General features: G+C 38.6%; 1 protein-coding gene across 1 annotated transcript in view; it reads left to right on the forward strand.

Annotated features, from left to right (window-relative positions):
* The first annotated feature begins 221 nt into the window (after nucleotides 1-221).
* LOC131064880 ((S)-ureidoglycine aminohydrolase) overlaps nucleotides 222-16,356 on the forward strand; it is a 267,040-nt gene continuing 250,905 nt past the window's right edge. The window contains exons 1-2 of the mRNA XM_057999204.2: nucleotides 222-532; nucleotides 622-732. Coding sequence (XP_057855187.1) covers nucleotides 478-532; nucleotides 622-732 — 166 coding nt within the window. The 5' untranslated portion in view covers nucleotides 222-477. The remainder of the gene's footprint in view (nucleotides 533-621; nucleotides 733-16,356) is intronic.

Here is a 16,356-nt window from a genome sequence, read left to right on the forward strand (position 1 = left end):
TGATATAATAAACTTTTATTCATTTTTATCAACATCATATTTCTAAATTTTTCTTGAACATCCCACTTCCATCCATTATTTATTATTTTGATTCATCCATATATTCTTTCTTTTAATAAGCTCTTTAAAAAATGAAAAACTTTTCTACCATCTGACCTGTGATACACTTTCTAGTTTAAAGAATAAAATTGAATAAACATTAATAAAAAGGCAGCTTTGCATGGAGAACCGTACAAAATAAATTACTTGACAGGTCGACCTCTCAAATTTAAGCCTCTGAATCAGAATCTCAACGATGATCGTCGATTAAGATTAAGAATGCAAAGCTGATCCCTTGCTGCGTATTGGTAAGCAACGTTTCTAATTGCTGTCGCGGCAGGGATACGAGCTTGGCTCGGGCAACATACAAGAAAAACAAAGCTAACAATTAAAACAAAGTAACGCTTTTGAGTTCCTTTGTGACGCATACTAGAAGCAATGCAGGAATTCCAGAGCTTTACCCGCATCCTCTTCACTCCCCTAGTCGTATGGGGTATGTGCTTGTTTTCTCTTTTAGAAAGAAGAAATAATCGATTTTGGACATATGTGTGAACAACGTAACATAGTGTTCTTTGTTAGCAGGGATGGTTGTAGGTGCCTCCCAATTAGAGGGCTTCTGTGGTGGGGGGCAATGGGAGGACAGTATTTATGCCAAAGTTACCAATCCCACTCTCTCCCCGTCCCATCTTAAAGGTATGCTCATTACAATGCATCTAATCATAATGTTAAGAGTCTTATCTTCAAAGGTTTTGGGTCCCGATATGAAGACTAACTTTTTTTAAGCTTTAAATACGGGGCTGTACAAGATCGAGTCTCCGCTTCTTGTTTTTTCGATTTTCCTGGTCAGCCGAAAAGCGCGTTTTTAATTAACTGTATAGATTGTTTCAATGCTTTACAAGTTTTTTTTTTTTAAGTTTTTTTAGGGAGGAATCCATTATATAATTAAAAAGCAGAAAATTAGGAATTAAAAAATTTAAATAATACAATTTACTGTCTATTCAACTATCTTTAACCTCGTAAATGTTAACATTTTATAATTTGAATTTTTTCAAAAATATAAAAGTATATTTTGATTTTGCTAACTATCTATCTTTAATCCTGCGTAACCTAATAAGCCATTGAATTAATTGAATTAACCAAATTCATTGAATTACATCAGTAGTTTTGTGTTTCAAAAGGTTGTTTAGGTATTCTTCAAGCATTCCTTTGAAAAGTTGAATCGATGCCAATTGGTTCGTTACCTATGTTCTGTGCAGTCCTCATCGTTCTGCATTGGTTTCGTTATAACCTTCTATCAATCGTTTGGGTGAATAGTAGTTGGATACCCATAACTACGGCTTCCTACCTTGTAGGTCACTTTAATGTTGTCAAGTATGTGAGAAACATATTAATATTACAAAGGTTGTTTAGGTATTCTTCAAGCATTCCTTTGAAAAGTTGAATCGATGCCAATTGGTTCGTTACCTATGTTCTGTACAGTCCTCATCGTTCTGCATTGGTTCGTTATAACCTTCTATCAATCGTTTGGGTGAATAGTAGTTGGATACCCATAACTTCGGCTTCCTACCTTGTAGGTCACTTTAATGTTGTCAAGTATGTGAAGTAAGCTAGTTCTAAAGTTTTTAAATGAATCAAGTCAAAGGACATGGATGATAATACAAATTTTATGTATGTGAAGTTTTGTTAATGTTACAAAATATTCATAACAAGTGAAAGAATATTATGGCTCCTGATTTTATTTAGGAGCGAAGGCATATTTTACATGCAGTTGGAGGTAGAGTTCATCGAAGGCAATGGTAGTAAGTGTTGAGGTATGAATTTTAAAATCATTACCTTGTTCAAATTGAAAGAGCTATGTGACCATTATACCACTTTTAACCAACGTTTGTTGAACAAGTCCAAGCAGAAGGGACAACAAAAAAAACAAACATCGTTTATTCTTTCTCTGCCCAGCTATAATATAATAATGTTGTATGCTTTTAAGATGTAAGTTTGTGAAGCATTAAGTGAGGTAGCCAATGCAAGGGGACGTGGAGGACAATGTCATTAAGTGTTTGAGGTATGAAAGTAAAATTGTTCTCTAGCTTGAATTGCAAGGAGCCATGCGAGCATTATATCACTTTGAACCAACTTTTGTTGAACAAGTCCGAGTAAAAGCAGCATCTCGAACTAAACATTTTTTATTCTTTCCCTGCTCCAATATGGTGTAATACTGTTTGTATGTTTTTAAAACATAAGTTTTTTGAAGCATCAATGTGGCCAATTAAAACAAGAGAATGAGGTGGACAATGACATCAATGGCATTAAGTGTTGGGGTTTGAATTTTAAAAGTTCTCTCACTTGAATCATTAGGAAGCATAGTTCCCAGACTCGGACTTGGCTCGGACTCGGCAAGGCCGACTTGACTCGTGACTCGGCTATGACTCGGCAACGACTTGGCTATGACTCGACAAAATAAAAAAACCCTTGAAATTAAGAGATTTTTAACGATTTAAAACTTGTTTCATGCACCCATTATTGAATAAAGCCCAATTATAATGTGTGCTAGCTTGTTATGCCATGAAAGGCATGCTAGTAGAGTATCTACTTGTTTGGGGCTTCTGTTTAGTATTTTCTTTGGCCAAATTGAAATTCTGGGAGCACCAACATGAGATATCATGAACATCTTCACTTGGAAACTGTAAGGAGTGCTTGTGTATGGTAGCATTATATAGTGTGCTTGTTGAACTTAGGGTTTACCTTGGGACTATAGTTGACCTTGGTCTTTCTTGGACCTCTTAGTTTTTAGGCTATATACATGTTGGATGGAAGGGGGAATTGTGAGGCTAGAAGGGTTTGAAAATATGCTCCTCAGAGACATGTCCCTTGCCAAAAATAACCTTGTGCCCCATGGGGGGATTTTTTTGGATGTGGGGACAGGTAGGAAATGTCCCCAACTCACCCCCTTTTTTCAAAATTTTAAGAAACATCCTTGTTGTGAGGTACTCACACATCGCCCCGTTGCAAATGAAGACCCCCACTTTTTGCTTTCTAGGGTTAGCTCTTTTAGTTTTGTTGTTGGTCGTTTTAGTGTCTTAGCCTTTGCATTGAAGGGATTGAGTTTCTCAAAGGTCATCAAGCCAGGTGGATCTTCTCAAGGTGTAGTGAAGGAGGTTAGGTCAGTTGAGTGATTAGGGGTTATTTAGATCATTCGTAGGGTTTTTGTGTACTATCGGTCACGGTTCAAGTTGCTAAATCAGACCTTGGTTGAATGCATAGTGTCCTCCTAGGTCCCGTCCCTTACATAAAGGTCAGAGTGAACTCGCCTTAAAAGTTTGGAATGTCATCCTGATCCTGAAATGGCCTGAAATTTGACTAAGTCTGGAAATTTGAAGGATCCTCCAAAAACTAGATTTTGCATTATAACTCATGGAGGTCCGAAACCACTCTCAAACATCCTGACAATATATATGGAATATAACTTAAAGTATAAGAAAGAGAAAAGACATAAAGAAATGCCACTTATACTTAAATATTATATTCCATATATGAATCCTGACGGAGAGACTAACTTGTCAAACAACTTCATGTTTTTTTGGTTTTTTGCAAGGCCAAACATTGACCTGTCGTGGCCGAGTCCTGGAGCTCGAACTCGGCGAGTTTCGCCATAACTCGCCTGACTCGCAAGTTAGGCGAGTTATGGTCAAAACTCACTGAGTCCGAGTCTCGAGTCAGCAAAACTCGCCGAGCTTGGCTCGACTCGCCAACTCGGCGAACAAGTCAGGTGAGTTATGGTCAAAACTCGCCGAGTCCGAGTCCCGAGTCAGCAAAACTCGCTGAGCTTGGCTCGACTCGCCAACTCGGCGAACTCGCCTGACTCGCGGTGAGTCTGGGAACTCTGTTAGGAAGGACATGACCATTATATCACTTCAAACCAACATTTGTTAAACAAGTCCAAGTGTAAGTGACAACATGAAATAAACATTCTTTATTCTTACCTTGCTTTAGCGTTGTATATATGTAAGTTTGCAATGCATAAAGTGAGGCGGCCAATTTGAGGTTATTGCCCTCCATAACATACTTTCAACCTACCCTGCAATGCAACAACTACATGACATGGGTTGTACAGATCGTATGAGGAAAACAATTGTTGGCATCAGTTTTCCACAGTCCATTAGATTAAGATGCAAAAGCTTCTAGTTTACATAGTATATGCTTTTTTGCTTGACGTTTTGGATCACACTTAGTGGTCCATCATCAGGAAGAGGAAAGTGTGTAATAGGATTGTAGAAGTAGCTATAAAAGAGAGTCCTACTTCTGCAGTCCTATTACACACTTTCCTCTTCCTAATGATGGACCACTAAGTGTGAAGTGAAACGTTGAGCAAAAAAAGCATACGCAGTGTAAACCAGAAGCTTTTGCATCTTAAGGAAAACAATTATCAAAGCCATTATATAAGTATGTATAAGTCTTCCTTGTTTTGGTTTATAGACCTGTTTTTTAAAAGTGGGGGGTTAAGAGGCTAAATTGGGTTTTGTCCCATGTTTGATGTGTCAAAGAAATAAGAAAAATGATGTTGGTGATGGGTGACTCGAAGACATGTGAGTTGCATGTTGTACAATGATTTGGCTGATTGGCAAGGAGATTCTATTGGTTTTGTAGTGAGAGCTTGCATGTTGTGTGAGCTAACAAGTTTGATGATTGTCATGACTAGGAAAAAATGAAGACAATACCGTGTCACATGATTGTAGAGGATGAAGAGGTTTGTGGTACAACTTTCAAGAACATTGATAGGAAAAGCTTGTGCAGAGAATTTTGGAAGCTTGTGCTAGAGACAATGTTGTTGATTTCCTAATTATGAATGTGAATTCGAAAGGGAAGTGAGAATGCTTTAAGCATTGTCTTCACAAAGCATGCTGGATCAAAATGGATGAGCATGAGATTGCATATGTTAGATCCAAGTCCTTAAAGGTTTTGCTAGTCGTTCAAGGAGCTATTGTCAAGGTGGTTGATAGAGAGGAGACCAACCAATGTTCTAATTTTGCATTGACAATGCTTAGATTTTGCCTCATGCTTTTAATTGCTAAGTGACTTTAAGTCATCACTTAAGCTGTTGGGACCCCTTTATATTTTTACAGCGACCTAAGTGACTAAAGCAAATTAAAGTTATTTTAGGGTTTTGTGGATGCTAGTGAGTTATGAGGTTAAATTTGTTATGACTTGGTTTTTAGAATCTGCGAGAAGCAAGAACTGAGCCAGGATCTAATGTCGGTTGTAGATCACATGCAACTCCAAGCAACAGATGATTGAAGATCAAAATAATTGAATGAAGATAAATCTGATATCAGAGAAAAAATAGAGACAAAAGAGAATTTTGGAGAAGAGTCTCACCGAGCTATCACTGAACTAGTGAAGGTGAGAGTATAGTGCTTATTATATAGAAAAATAATAGCATCTACATCCAAGGGGTGCATTAACTCCTATTACCCATAAAAAGTGGGAGGTTTTACCTTCTTGATAAATGCCAAAATATGTGGCATAACCTCCTTACATGAAGACAAAAAAGGAGTTGAGAAAGTTGGCACATAAGGCCAAAAGAGGGTGAGAAACCCAACTACTGCATAACCCACTTAGGAAATGACAAAATAGTGGTTATGAGAGGTGGCACAATAAGCCAAAAGAGGGTGTGTATCTCAACTACCCATGTGAGGTGGAGAGTTACACATGTAGCTGAAGTATTTCGCCACGTGTCCTCATATTAACCACTCCTAATAACCTAAGCAAGCTTAATAAAATGTGTAGGAAAAATAAATACCCCCTAACATAAGGAAAATAAAAAACCTACACTAACAACCCCCCATAAGCGTAGCTTAGGTGGCTGAAAAGATGGGTCCTGTCAAATGAGGCCATGTTAGGTACCCATGTTCATAGATATCCCCCCCCAAAAGAAGAAGCCCCCCCATAAGAGAATAACCCCCCCCCAAGTAGAGAGAGAAAGAATGAAGGACTAAGAAGCCCCTCCTGAAGTAGACACCTATTTCATCCCAAGCAAAGATTGCAAATGAAGGAACTTGCTTTTGGTGAAGGGTTTGGTGAAGATGTTTGTAGTCTGCTCCGATTTAGAACAGTACTTAAGATCAATGATGCCTTCTCGAATCTGCTCCCTTATGTAGTGCATATGTATCTCAATGTGTTTTGTCCTCTGGTGATGAATTGGATTTCTTGAAATCCGTATAGCACTCTGATTATCACAAAAGATGATGGTAGGCTTTCTGACTAGAATACCAAAATCAGTGAGAATATTTTGAAGCCAAATAGTCTTAGTGGTGGCATTGACTGCTCCTCGATACTTAGCCGCTGTTGATGAAAGAGCAATTGTAGACTGGTTCTTGCTCGACCAACAAACTGGACCAGAACCAAGTGAGAAGCAATACCTTGAAGTAGACTTGCGATCCTGAGAATCACTTGCCCAATCTGAATCTATATATCCCACCAAGTCAATATCCATGCCTGTTGCATATTGAATTCCATAACTGTGAGTACCCTAAATGTAGCGGAGGATCCGCTTAGCTGCTTTTCAATGCAACTCATGTGGCTCCTGCATGAATCTAGAGACCATGCCCACAACATATAAAATGTTAGGTCTCGTATGAGTCAAGTAGATGAAACTCCCAACAAATTGTTGATATAAAGTGCCATCAGCCAAGGGTAAAGAGCACTTAGCCTCAAGTTTGACCCTTGACAAAAATGGAGTCGGTGCAGGCTTACAATTAGCCATGCGAAATCTGGAGAGCATATCAAGTGCATACTTGGGTTGTCCAAGGAAAATACCTGAAGAAGACTGAGTGATTTCAATCCCCAAGAAGTAATGCAAAAGACCCAAGTCTGACATCATAAATCTATCATGTAGAGTAGTTTTAATTGCCTTGATGGTTGATGAGTGACTCCCTGTGATCAACAAGTCATCAACATAGAGAACCAGAAATGTGAGAGTATCATCCTGCTGCAGAATGTATACGTTCGAATTAGAATGGCACTGAGTGAAACCAACGGTCAAAAGGAATGAGTCCATCTTGGCATACCAAGCTCGAGGAGCCTGTTTAAGGCCATAGAGAGACTTCTGAAGTCGACACACAAGTGAAGGATCCTGAACAAATCGCTATGGCTGCTCCATGTAGATTTCTTCGTGAAGGTCATCATGAAGAAATGCACTCTTCACATCCATTTGATGAACTTCCCAACGATGGGCTGCAGCTATAGCAAGGACAAGTCGAATGGAATTCATTTTAGCAACTGGAGCAAAAGTCTTAGAGTAATCAATCCTTGGAACTTGGGAAAATCCTTTTGCTACCAAGCGAGCCTTATACTTATCAACCAACCCATCTGCTGCAAATTTTGTTCGATAGATCCACTTGCATCGAACAAGTTTCCTTCCCTTAGGAAGAGGAACTAAATCCCATGTGTGATTCGTTTCCAAGGGATTGAACTCTTCTTGCATTGCAGCATCCTACTCGGGAACACCTGAAGCTTCTTGAAAAGATTTTGGATCAGAAGCTGTAGCAATGAAGAGATGTGGAGCTTGCTGAAATTGTGACCTTGTTCTTCTAGTATCTAATGGATCACCAAGCCAATCTCCTGCTGACTCGAATGTTTGTCGAGCCCAAAGAGGCACTGAGGTTGGAGAGTCTGGGGGAGAATCATCAACCTCTGAATGATGACTATGAGAGGAATGTGAATCCTCATCATCATTGTCACCATCTGAAGTGGAGGAAGAAGACTCCTCATCAAGATTAGGAGGATCAATATCCTTTGAAGAATTGTCATTGTGATGCAATGTCTCCAATGTGATAGTGGACGGAGAAGTGGTATGAGAAGAACTAGAAGAACTTTCCTCAAAACGAACACTCCTCTCAATGATCAACTCATGAGTAGTGGGATGGAGAAGTCTATACCCTTTGACATCATCTGGATATCCAACAAATATACAAGGCTTGCTCTGTGGATCCATAGCCTTGCGTTTCTCTCTTGGAATGTGGGCCCATGCAAGAGAACCAAACACTCTAAAGTGCTTAATTGTAGGTTTCTGACTAGTCCAAGCTTGAAAAGGAGTTACCCCCTTCACAACTTTGTGAGGAACTCGGTTTTGGATGTAACATGCATAGTTGATGGCCTCTGCCCAATATTGAGGTGCCAAAGACTTGGAGTGAATCATACAATTGGCCATCTCCTTCAAGGACCTATTCTTGCGTTCTGCAATACCATTTTGTTGAGGATTGTATCGAACTGTGTGCTGCATGTTGATACCTTCTGAAGCACAAAATTGTTCAAACTGATTGTTAACATATTCACCCCCATTATTTGTACGCAGAATCTTGATGAACTTCCTAGTTTCTTTCTCTGCAAAAGTTTTGAAATCTAGAAAATTCTCAAAGACTTCAGACTTTTGTTTCAAAAAGTAAACCCATGTATATCTGGAAAAATCATCAATAAATGTCAAGACATATCTAGCCCTGCTGAAGGATGGATGTGGAAATGGTCCTGCCAAGTCACTGTGTACCAACTCCAATAATTGTGTAGCTCTGCATGCTTTGCCTTTATCATATTTCTCCTTAGGGTGCTTACCAAGAATGCATCCCTGGCAAACTCCATAAAATCGAATAGAAGGCAACCCTGAAACCATGTCTTGTTGACTGAGTTGTTGCAAGTATTGGCAGTTCAAGTGGCCAAACCGTTGATGCCACAAATAACTCACCTCATTTGCATGAGTGAGTAAAACAGTCGAAGGAGAGTCAGGAACAAAGTGAGAAAACTGATATGATTTGGAATGATGATCTGCTTTTCCGACAACAGCAGTAGACCCATTATGCATTTCACTGATTACCACCGTATCTGGTGTGAACTCAACTCGCTTGCCAGAACCAGTGTGAGTGATCTGATAAACAAATAGGAGATTAGTTAATAAAGATGGAACATAAAGGACATCCACAAATGTTCCTTCGCCCACATCAACTGACCCTCTCCCATGCACTTCAATAGGAGTGTCATCACCCATCAGTATGGTAGGCATATAACATGGCTCTAAAGAGATGAAATCATCTTCTGAAGAAGCCATGTGGTGCAAAGCACCTGAGTGAATTATCCAAGAATTGGGTTGTGAAGCAACAGTAACTAGGGCCTTACCCTTTCCTTTCCCCTTACTCTTATCTGTGTCCTTTGAAGATCCTTTTGATGAACTCTGTTTGACTGAATCAGGCACCTTGATATTATTCTTTTCAAGAAGATGTGAAAGGTGATCAATTTGTTTCTTTAAACACTTATGTTCATCATGACCAAGCCTTTTACAATAAGAACACTTGACCTTCTCCTTCTTAGGTTGTTCACCTTTTGATGAAGAGGTCTGATTATCTGCTTTTGAAGTAGCAGATTTTTGATCTTTCTTCTTCTCTCCTTGGTTCTTTTGTTTCTTATGTTGCTTGCTAGACCCTTTCTGTTCTTTTGTGCCTTGATTTACAGCTAAGGCATGTGACTTAGAGGGTTTTATTGTACCCATTTGAACTAATTTGTCCTTCTCTCTAGTGAGTTCAACAACAAATTCATCTAGAGAAGGCATTTTGAATCTGGTACCTAGGGCACATTTTGTAGCATAGAATGTAGAAACAAACATTGAATTGTTAGGACCGAGCTTAGAAAGAATACTCAAGATCAGTTGCTTATCATCTTTCTTAGTTCCACACTGTTCCAATTGCAATCTTACAGACTTGAGTTTTGTGAAGAAGTCTTGTATAGTGTCAAAATTGGTTGGATTCAACCCTATGAGTTCATTCTCCAAATGATGACCTCTTAGCTTTTCTTGCTTACCAAAGAGGTTTTCCAAAGTGGTCCACACTACATTTGGTGTAGTGGCAGATTCAATGTGAAAAAGAAGGTCAGAAGAGACTGACATACACAGAGTACCAAAAGCTTCATCACATTTATTAAACCATTTGATCTTTTCTGCATCATCCCGAGGTTCAGTTTCAAGTCCCATTGTAACACGATGATATCCATGTCTTTTCAGATATATTATTATCTTAGACTTCCATTCAAAATAATTATATGGTGTTAAAAGAGGAACTGTAGATGCATCTATGATAGCGGAAAAGAAGATTGCAAAGAATCAAGAAGAGTGCAAGAAAGAAGACACGCGAGACACCTCGCCTTTCCACTAGTCTCAAAAATCACCCTCCCCCAAGTATTACAAGGTTGGCACTTTATAATTAGTGTGTTTACAAGGCTTTTTATCAGATTACAATGCTTCCTAAGGCTCCAATGGCCAAAAATAAAAAGTTATTATACAAGTAAATTGATGCAAGATCTGAAAAAATTAGCCTTATAGCTGCGTAATATTCTTCAATACCTTTCCAACAACTATTCATTTTTGAAAGACAGAGTTGTTGGGTGAAAGATATGGCTTGTAGAAGAAAAAAAATACAGCTGATTCAACCTATAATATCTGATGGAAAAATGCAGAATTTTTCAATGAGACCAACAAGAATGGAAAGTGCTTGTTTCTAGATTTCGGTCAAGTACTCGTTTGCAAAAATTCGACACCCGAGGCAAAAGTTATGCAATTTTTAGAAGGGTTGCTGAATTAGCCTGCTAGAAAAATAGTTCACGCCTTGTTCAAACTTGATTTATGCAAAAAGTACTAATTTTCTAGGAACAACATCAAAAACTCAGAAGGTTTTTGATGCTGGGAAGAAAACCCAAGAATCTTTTTTTCTGCATTTAAGAAGCTGAAATTCTGAAGCCAAAATGAAAACAACTCTAGTAAAAAGATTTCACTCTGGTTTTTTTACTGTCCTCCAAACTCTGATTTTGGTTAAATAAAAGCCACTTATGACTTTTTTTAAGCCTTCTGGACACTCTGGAAATGCTGAATATGCTTCCAATATTACCAAAAAACTGCAATCACCTAGATCTCACAAGAACACACATATAAAACCAGATTTAACTAGAAGCTTATTTTCCTTTAAACTGTTCCGATTCTCCAGGTCACAGGAGAATGCAGGAGAAGAGCATACTTGGTTTTTAAGGAAAATATTAGCTATCTAATAGTCTCAAATCAAAAAACAATGAGCTATATAGACAACACGACTCTGATACCATGTTAGATTCTGCGAGAAGCGAGAACCGAGTTGGGATCTGATGTCGGTCATAGTTCACATGCAACTCCAAGCAACGGATAATTGAAGATCAAACTAGTTGAATGAAGATAAATCTGATATGAAAGAAAAAAATAGAGACAAAAGAGAATTTTGGAGAAGACTCTCCTCGAGCTATTGCTGAACTAGTGAAGGTGAGAGTATAGTGCTAATTATATAGAAAAATAATAGCATATACATCCAAGGGTGCATTAACTCCTATTTCCCATAAAAAGTGAGAGGTTTTACCTTCTTGGTAAATGCCAAAATATGTGGCATAACCTCCTTACATGAAGACAGGAAAGGAGTTGAGAAAGTTGGCACATAAGGCCAAAAGAGGGTGAGAAACCCAACTACCCCATAACCCACTTAGGAAATGACAAAATAGTGGTTATGAGAGGTGGCACAACAAGTCAAAAGACGGTGTGTAACTCAACAACCCATGTGAGGTGGAGAGTTACACATGTAGCTGAAGTATTTCGCCACGTGTCCTCATATTAACCACTCTTAATAACCTAAGCAAGCTTAATAAAATATGTGTAGGAAAAATAAATACCCTACATAAGGAAAATAAAAAACCTACATTAACATTGGTAACTACCCTAAAGTGTAATAAAAGAGTGAATTGATTATCATTGTAGATGATCTTTTTCTAGCATCGACAATTCAAGAGTATTGAAAGAGAGTTTGATATCTTTGTGAAGACATTTTGGAGTAATATATGATTTTCTTGCAAGATTTTAGACTTTGGAGAGGTCAATTTTATAAAAATTACTTAATTTTGCAAATTCTTTGGTCTATTTCTGCAAAATTTGTGCTTGTGCTTTTTGGTTAAAGAAATTGGTCACCATCACTTGGTCTTCTCTTATTCCAAGTGGATTTTTTTTCTTGTAGTTCAACATTCTATAAAGGAACTTTGGTAACTATTTCTTCACATACTGATTAATCCGCTTGCTAGAATAAGCTAGAGTAAGCATGCAGGACCACATGAACACCCAAAACTTTAGTTTCCCACCCACTTGTTATCTTATATTTTGACAATCAATCTCTCTAAGTTGAGAATCCATTATAGTTCCCACTGTGAATGTGATGTATTGATGCGATGATGGGATAGCCATTGATAAACTAATATTCTAAGCTGAGGAGAGAGTATTATATTTTTAATTTATTCAACCTACTAGAATAAGCAATAGACTGTTCATCTTGAAATGCCTTCCCTTGATGTTGTTCCATTTTCCACTCTGTGATGTGGGACCCTTTACAAAGTCGCTTTTGTCCAATCTTCCACTTCCAATACATGTTGGAGCACAACTACTATGGAATTATTTGTAGCTACCAAGGAAGGTCAGCTACTATTGCCACCCTATAGTTCTCTCCCATGGGGTGGGTAGGAGGATGTAATGTTCCCTGACTGTACGGCGGTGTAACTGGCGAGGGAAGCGGGTCCGCATGGTAAGATGGAAGGGCAATACGGTGATGTGAAGGGCGTATGGTGTGAAGACAACTGTAAGATGGAGTGGCTGTACGGTGAAGAGTCCGTACGGTGGTGTGAAGAGGGAGTGGCCATATGGTGAAGGGGCTATACGGTGGTGTGAAGAAGTGGTGAGGGAGACTGTATTGTGGACTTCAATGTGTGGTAGGAAGGGGGGGGGGGGGGGGGCGCCATGCGGTGAAGGAGATTGTAGCCGTAGGTTCAGTGGGCTACCTTCGGTTTAAGGGTTGATCTTCCGCAAGCATATCAAGTGTTGAACTTTGTATGATAGGAATCCTTTGACTTAATTAACATACATGTATACCAGATTACCAGATTTGATACTAGAAGTAAAATTTGATTCAACAATGATGAGGTTCCAGATTTGCCAGATCCAGAACAAGTACATAGAGCAGAATAGGGTGAGGGGTGAATACCACTGAAATTGCAAATACCAAGTTGGGAGGATCTTCCACCTCCGAAATGGCAGACAACCGAACTCCAACTGGAATTCGCACAAACAAAGAAAAATCCAAATTCGCATACCTACAACAATGACTAATTCGGCCATATATATGGGCTCCAGGAAGTTTCTGGAAGGGTTACAAACGGGCCGACACCAAAAAGTTTATAACTAACTAATTAATAAAAAAGTTTGTATTCGCATTTGCTTAAGAAATGGCAAGTCCTTGATTTTGGTTGTCAAATAATGTTGTACGTTGATTTGGGGCACCTGCTTCTGTCCTCGATCTCGATTTTTGACTGTTGTCTTGTGATGGGTTGTAACCGGTCATGTCCTTTATGGGGGTGTTGAATGTTGATTCGTGGTTGACCATAGCTGGTCAGGTCTCTAGTTAGAGTACCGTCAGTCAGTACACCTCACATGAAGTCTTGTTTGACCAAGTGGGTATTCCTACCGTGTTGAACTCCGTTTGCTTGACCTTGTGTATTCCTTGGTTTAGGAGTTCGTTTGAGTGTAGTCTAGTGTCATTTGGGAAAGTGGCTTTTGATTGGGGGCTGCGCCCAAAGTTGTTGCTGGGTAACCCATCAAAAGTGTGTCTAAATAAGTGATAACCTAATAGCATATTAGAGAGTTAGTTAATGAATCACTAAGTAAGTTAATTGTGTCTCACGTATGGGATGAGTGCTAGTACGGACTCAGCATGCAGTGAGAAGACCTGAAATGGCAAACCATCATCCTTGTCTTCACGAAAGGATGTGTGGGTCCACATGAGGCTTGGATGGGCCGGAGGTTCGGAATAGGTTGCTAGGGTAACCCAGTGGATGGGGCCAAAACCTATGAAAACCTGCCATGGTAACCATACCAAGTTATGTGATGACACTTGTTCCTTATGTTCGCTAGTGTGTTGTTGTGTTGTCTTGATAGGAGCACTGTTGTGGAGTCGTCCTAATGCTTATACCCTTGTGAGAACCTGATATTCATGTTAGACCTTGGGTTGCGAAGATTTAGTTTCGCGGATGCTCCAGCTGATCTTTTATAATTGCTTCTTATTATGTTCAGTTGGACCTTTCCTATTTAGGGATCATTCATGTATTGATTTGACCGATGTGGTCGTATGTATTATTGGTTATGTTCGCCTTGATGGCAGGATTGTAAATGATGTGACCCTTTGTATTCTTCTCTATTATTTAATTATCAGAGGGGTCTTGCAGTTGAGTAGACCCGGAGATGTAGCCCATTAGGGGTGAACTCCGATATCAATTTGGTGTTATGTGATGCTTAAGTTCTTATGTTTCCTTTTTAGTTTAGCATGTATGGATGACATTATGTTAGAATGTATAAAGTGGATTAGATGAAATTAATCTTAAATGCATGTGTCTAGTCATCTTATTAAATGCAGTAATTTGGATCATGAAAGATTGTAGATTAGAATAATGGAATATATTCAGTTATTGATAGTGCAATTAAGTATGCATGGAAAGAACTCATTAGATTATGATGAAATTAAAGTACGTTATGAAATTAGATGCATGACTTATGTTTTAATGAAAAGTTTGAACGTAATGTATGGTTAAAATTTTATTGGATGAACCTTATCATGTTATCTATATTTTTATCTTACTGAAAGAAATTATCCTTCGTTTAAGTATTATCTTGTCATTAAGTTAATCAACTTAATTGGATTAATTAGCATGAGTTGAGTTTAATGTTGAATTAAGTAATCACGTTGGGAAACTCTTTAGGTGTTATTTTAGTCTTCCGCTGTGGTATTTGTAATATTCCGAGCCAAATTTTTTCGTTTGTACAAATTACAAATTACATTCAATGCACCCGTTAAGGTTAGAAGATAAACCAAAACGTGCTGAAGCAACTCTAACTAGAATGTACACCAGGATCCCGTTGTGGGCAAGGTGTGAGCATTGGTCAGAGGATCTAAAACAAATTGCTTATGCAGTAACTCTAACCAAGAATGGCGCCGATGATGGCGAGCATATGGTCAGAGGATCTTCTACCCTAAATGTTGAAAGGGAACTCTACACCAAGTATGTGCTACCCAATCCAGAATGGAATGAGGGGCGACCATATGGTGGAGTGATTACAAAACAATGCTTGAAAGAAAATGCGGAAGTTGGAAATACTCAACATCCAGAATGTGCTTGCTAACCCAAAATGGGAAAGTAGCTACCATAGGGCGGAGGTCAATTAAATACAATATCAAATGCTGAAAGTAAGAAGAGCATTACAATTTGATAAGGCATGATTATACTCTGTTGTCAGTACTAGATTATACTCTGCTGTCAGTACTACTGCCAGCTTACACTATGAAAGATGAAATCTTGCAAACAATACGTATCAGCATATAAATAGAGAGGTACAATATTAATGAATTCCTTTGCTGAGAAGTAAGATTAACGGAAATGGCGATAAACAGATCCAACCTTTTCTCCAGACTTGAATAAATCTTCGATGAAGCATTCCCATCGCTTTCAAAGAACTCTCCCCACCATCGAATAAAGATATTGCAGATTTCCCCAAACTGATTTAACAGACCTGCACCTTTCAACAAATAACCAGCAACATAGGATTCCTTTGAAATGCTCGGAACTCACTCTTTACTCATTCAAAATGTTTGATATCAATTGCAAAACTCTAATAGAAAGGAGACGCTCAGACTAAGAACAGAAAACAAACTTAAAAAACATCTAACACTCAATGCACAATTCCCAAGACAGCAAAGGTACGACCCAGCTGGAAAGGGCGATTTCTCTTTTAAAAATCTGATGCTTCACAAATAAATCTACAAATTGGCACACATGGGCGCCTTCCCTATATGGAAGGGAATATGCAATACCCACAACAAATTTCTTTGTCTTTTTTGATTTATGAATTAAACATCCAATCTGCTGAAGCTAACATGCAAAAACCAGAAACTTCTAATATGCAAAAATCAGAAACTAAGAACTACAATGCTGATTACAATGCACAAATTTCAAGGAACTCACAAACTAGACTAAAATCACCACTAGTTGTTGTCTTACAAACAAGAAGCGATGCCCGAGCTAGGAGGCCTTCATTCCTCGAAGCAAACCCAGAGCCAAATCGGCAACACAACAGTACTGTAGACCAAAAGATGTGAAATGATGCTCAAAGTCTTCCTTTTATAACTTCTTGTTGACTTCACGAAACCCTAAAATCTACTTCAATATCCAAACCCTAATCCT

This window comes from Cryptomeria japonica, chromosome 5, assembly GCF_030272615.1.
Source record: "Cryptomeria japonica chromosome 5, Sugi_1.0, whole genome shotgun sequence".
NCBI classification, from domain to species: domain Eukaryota; kingdom Viridiplantae; phylum Streptophyta; class Pinopsida; order Cupressales; family Cupressaceae; genus Cryptomeria; species Cryptomeria japonica.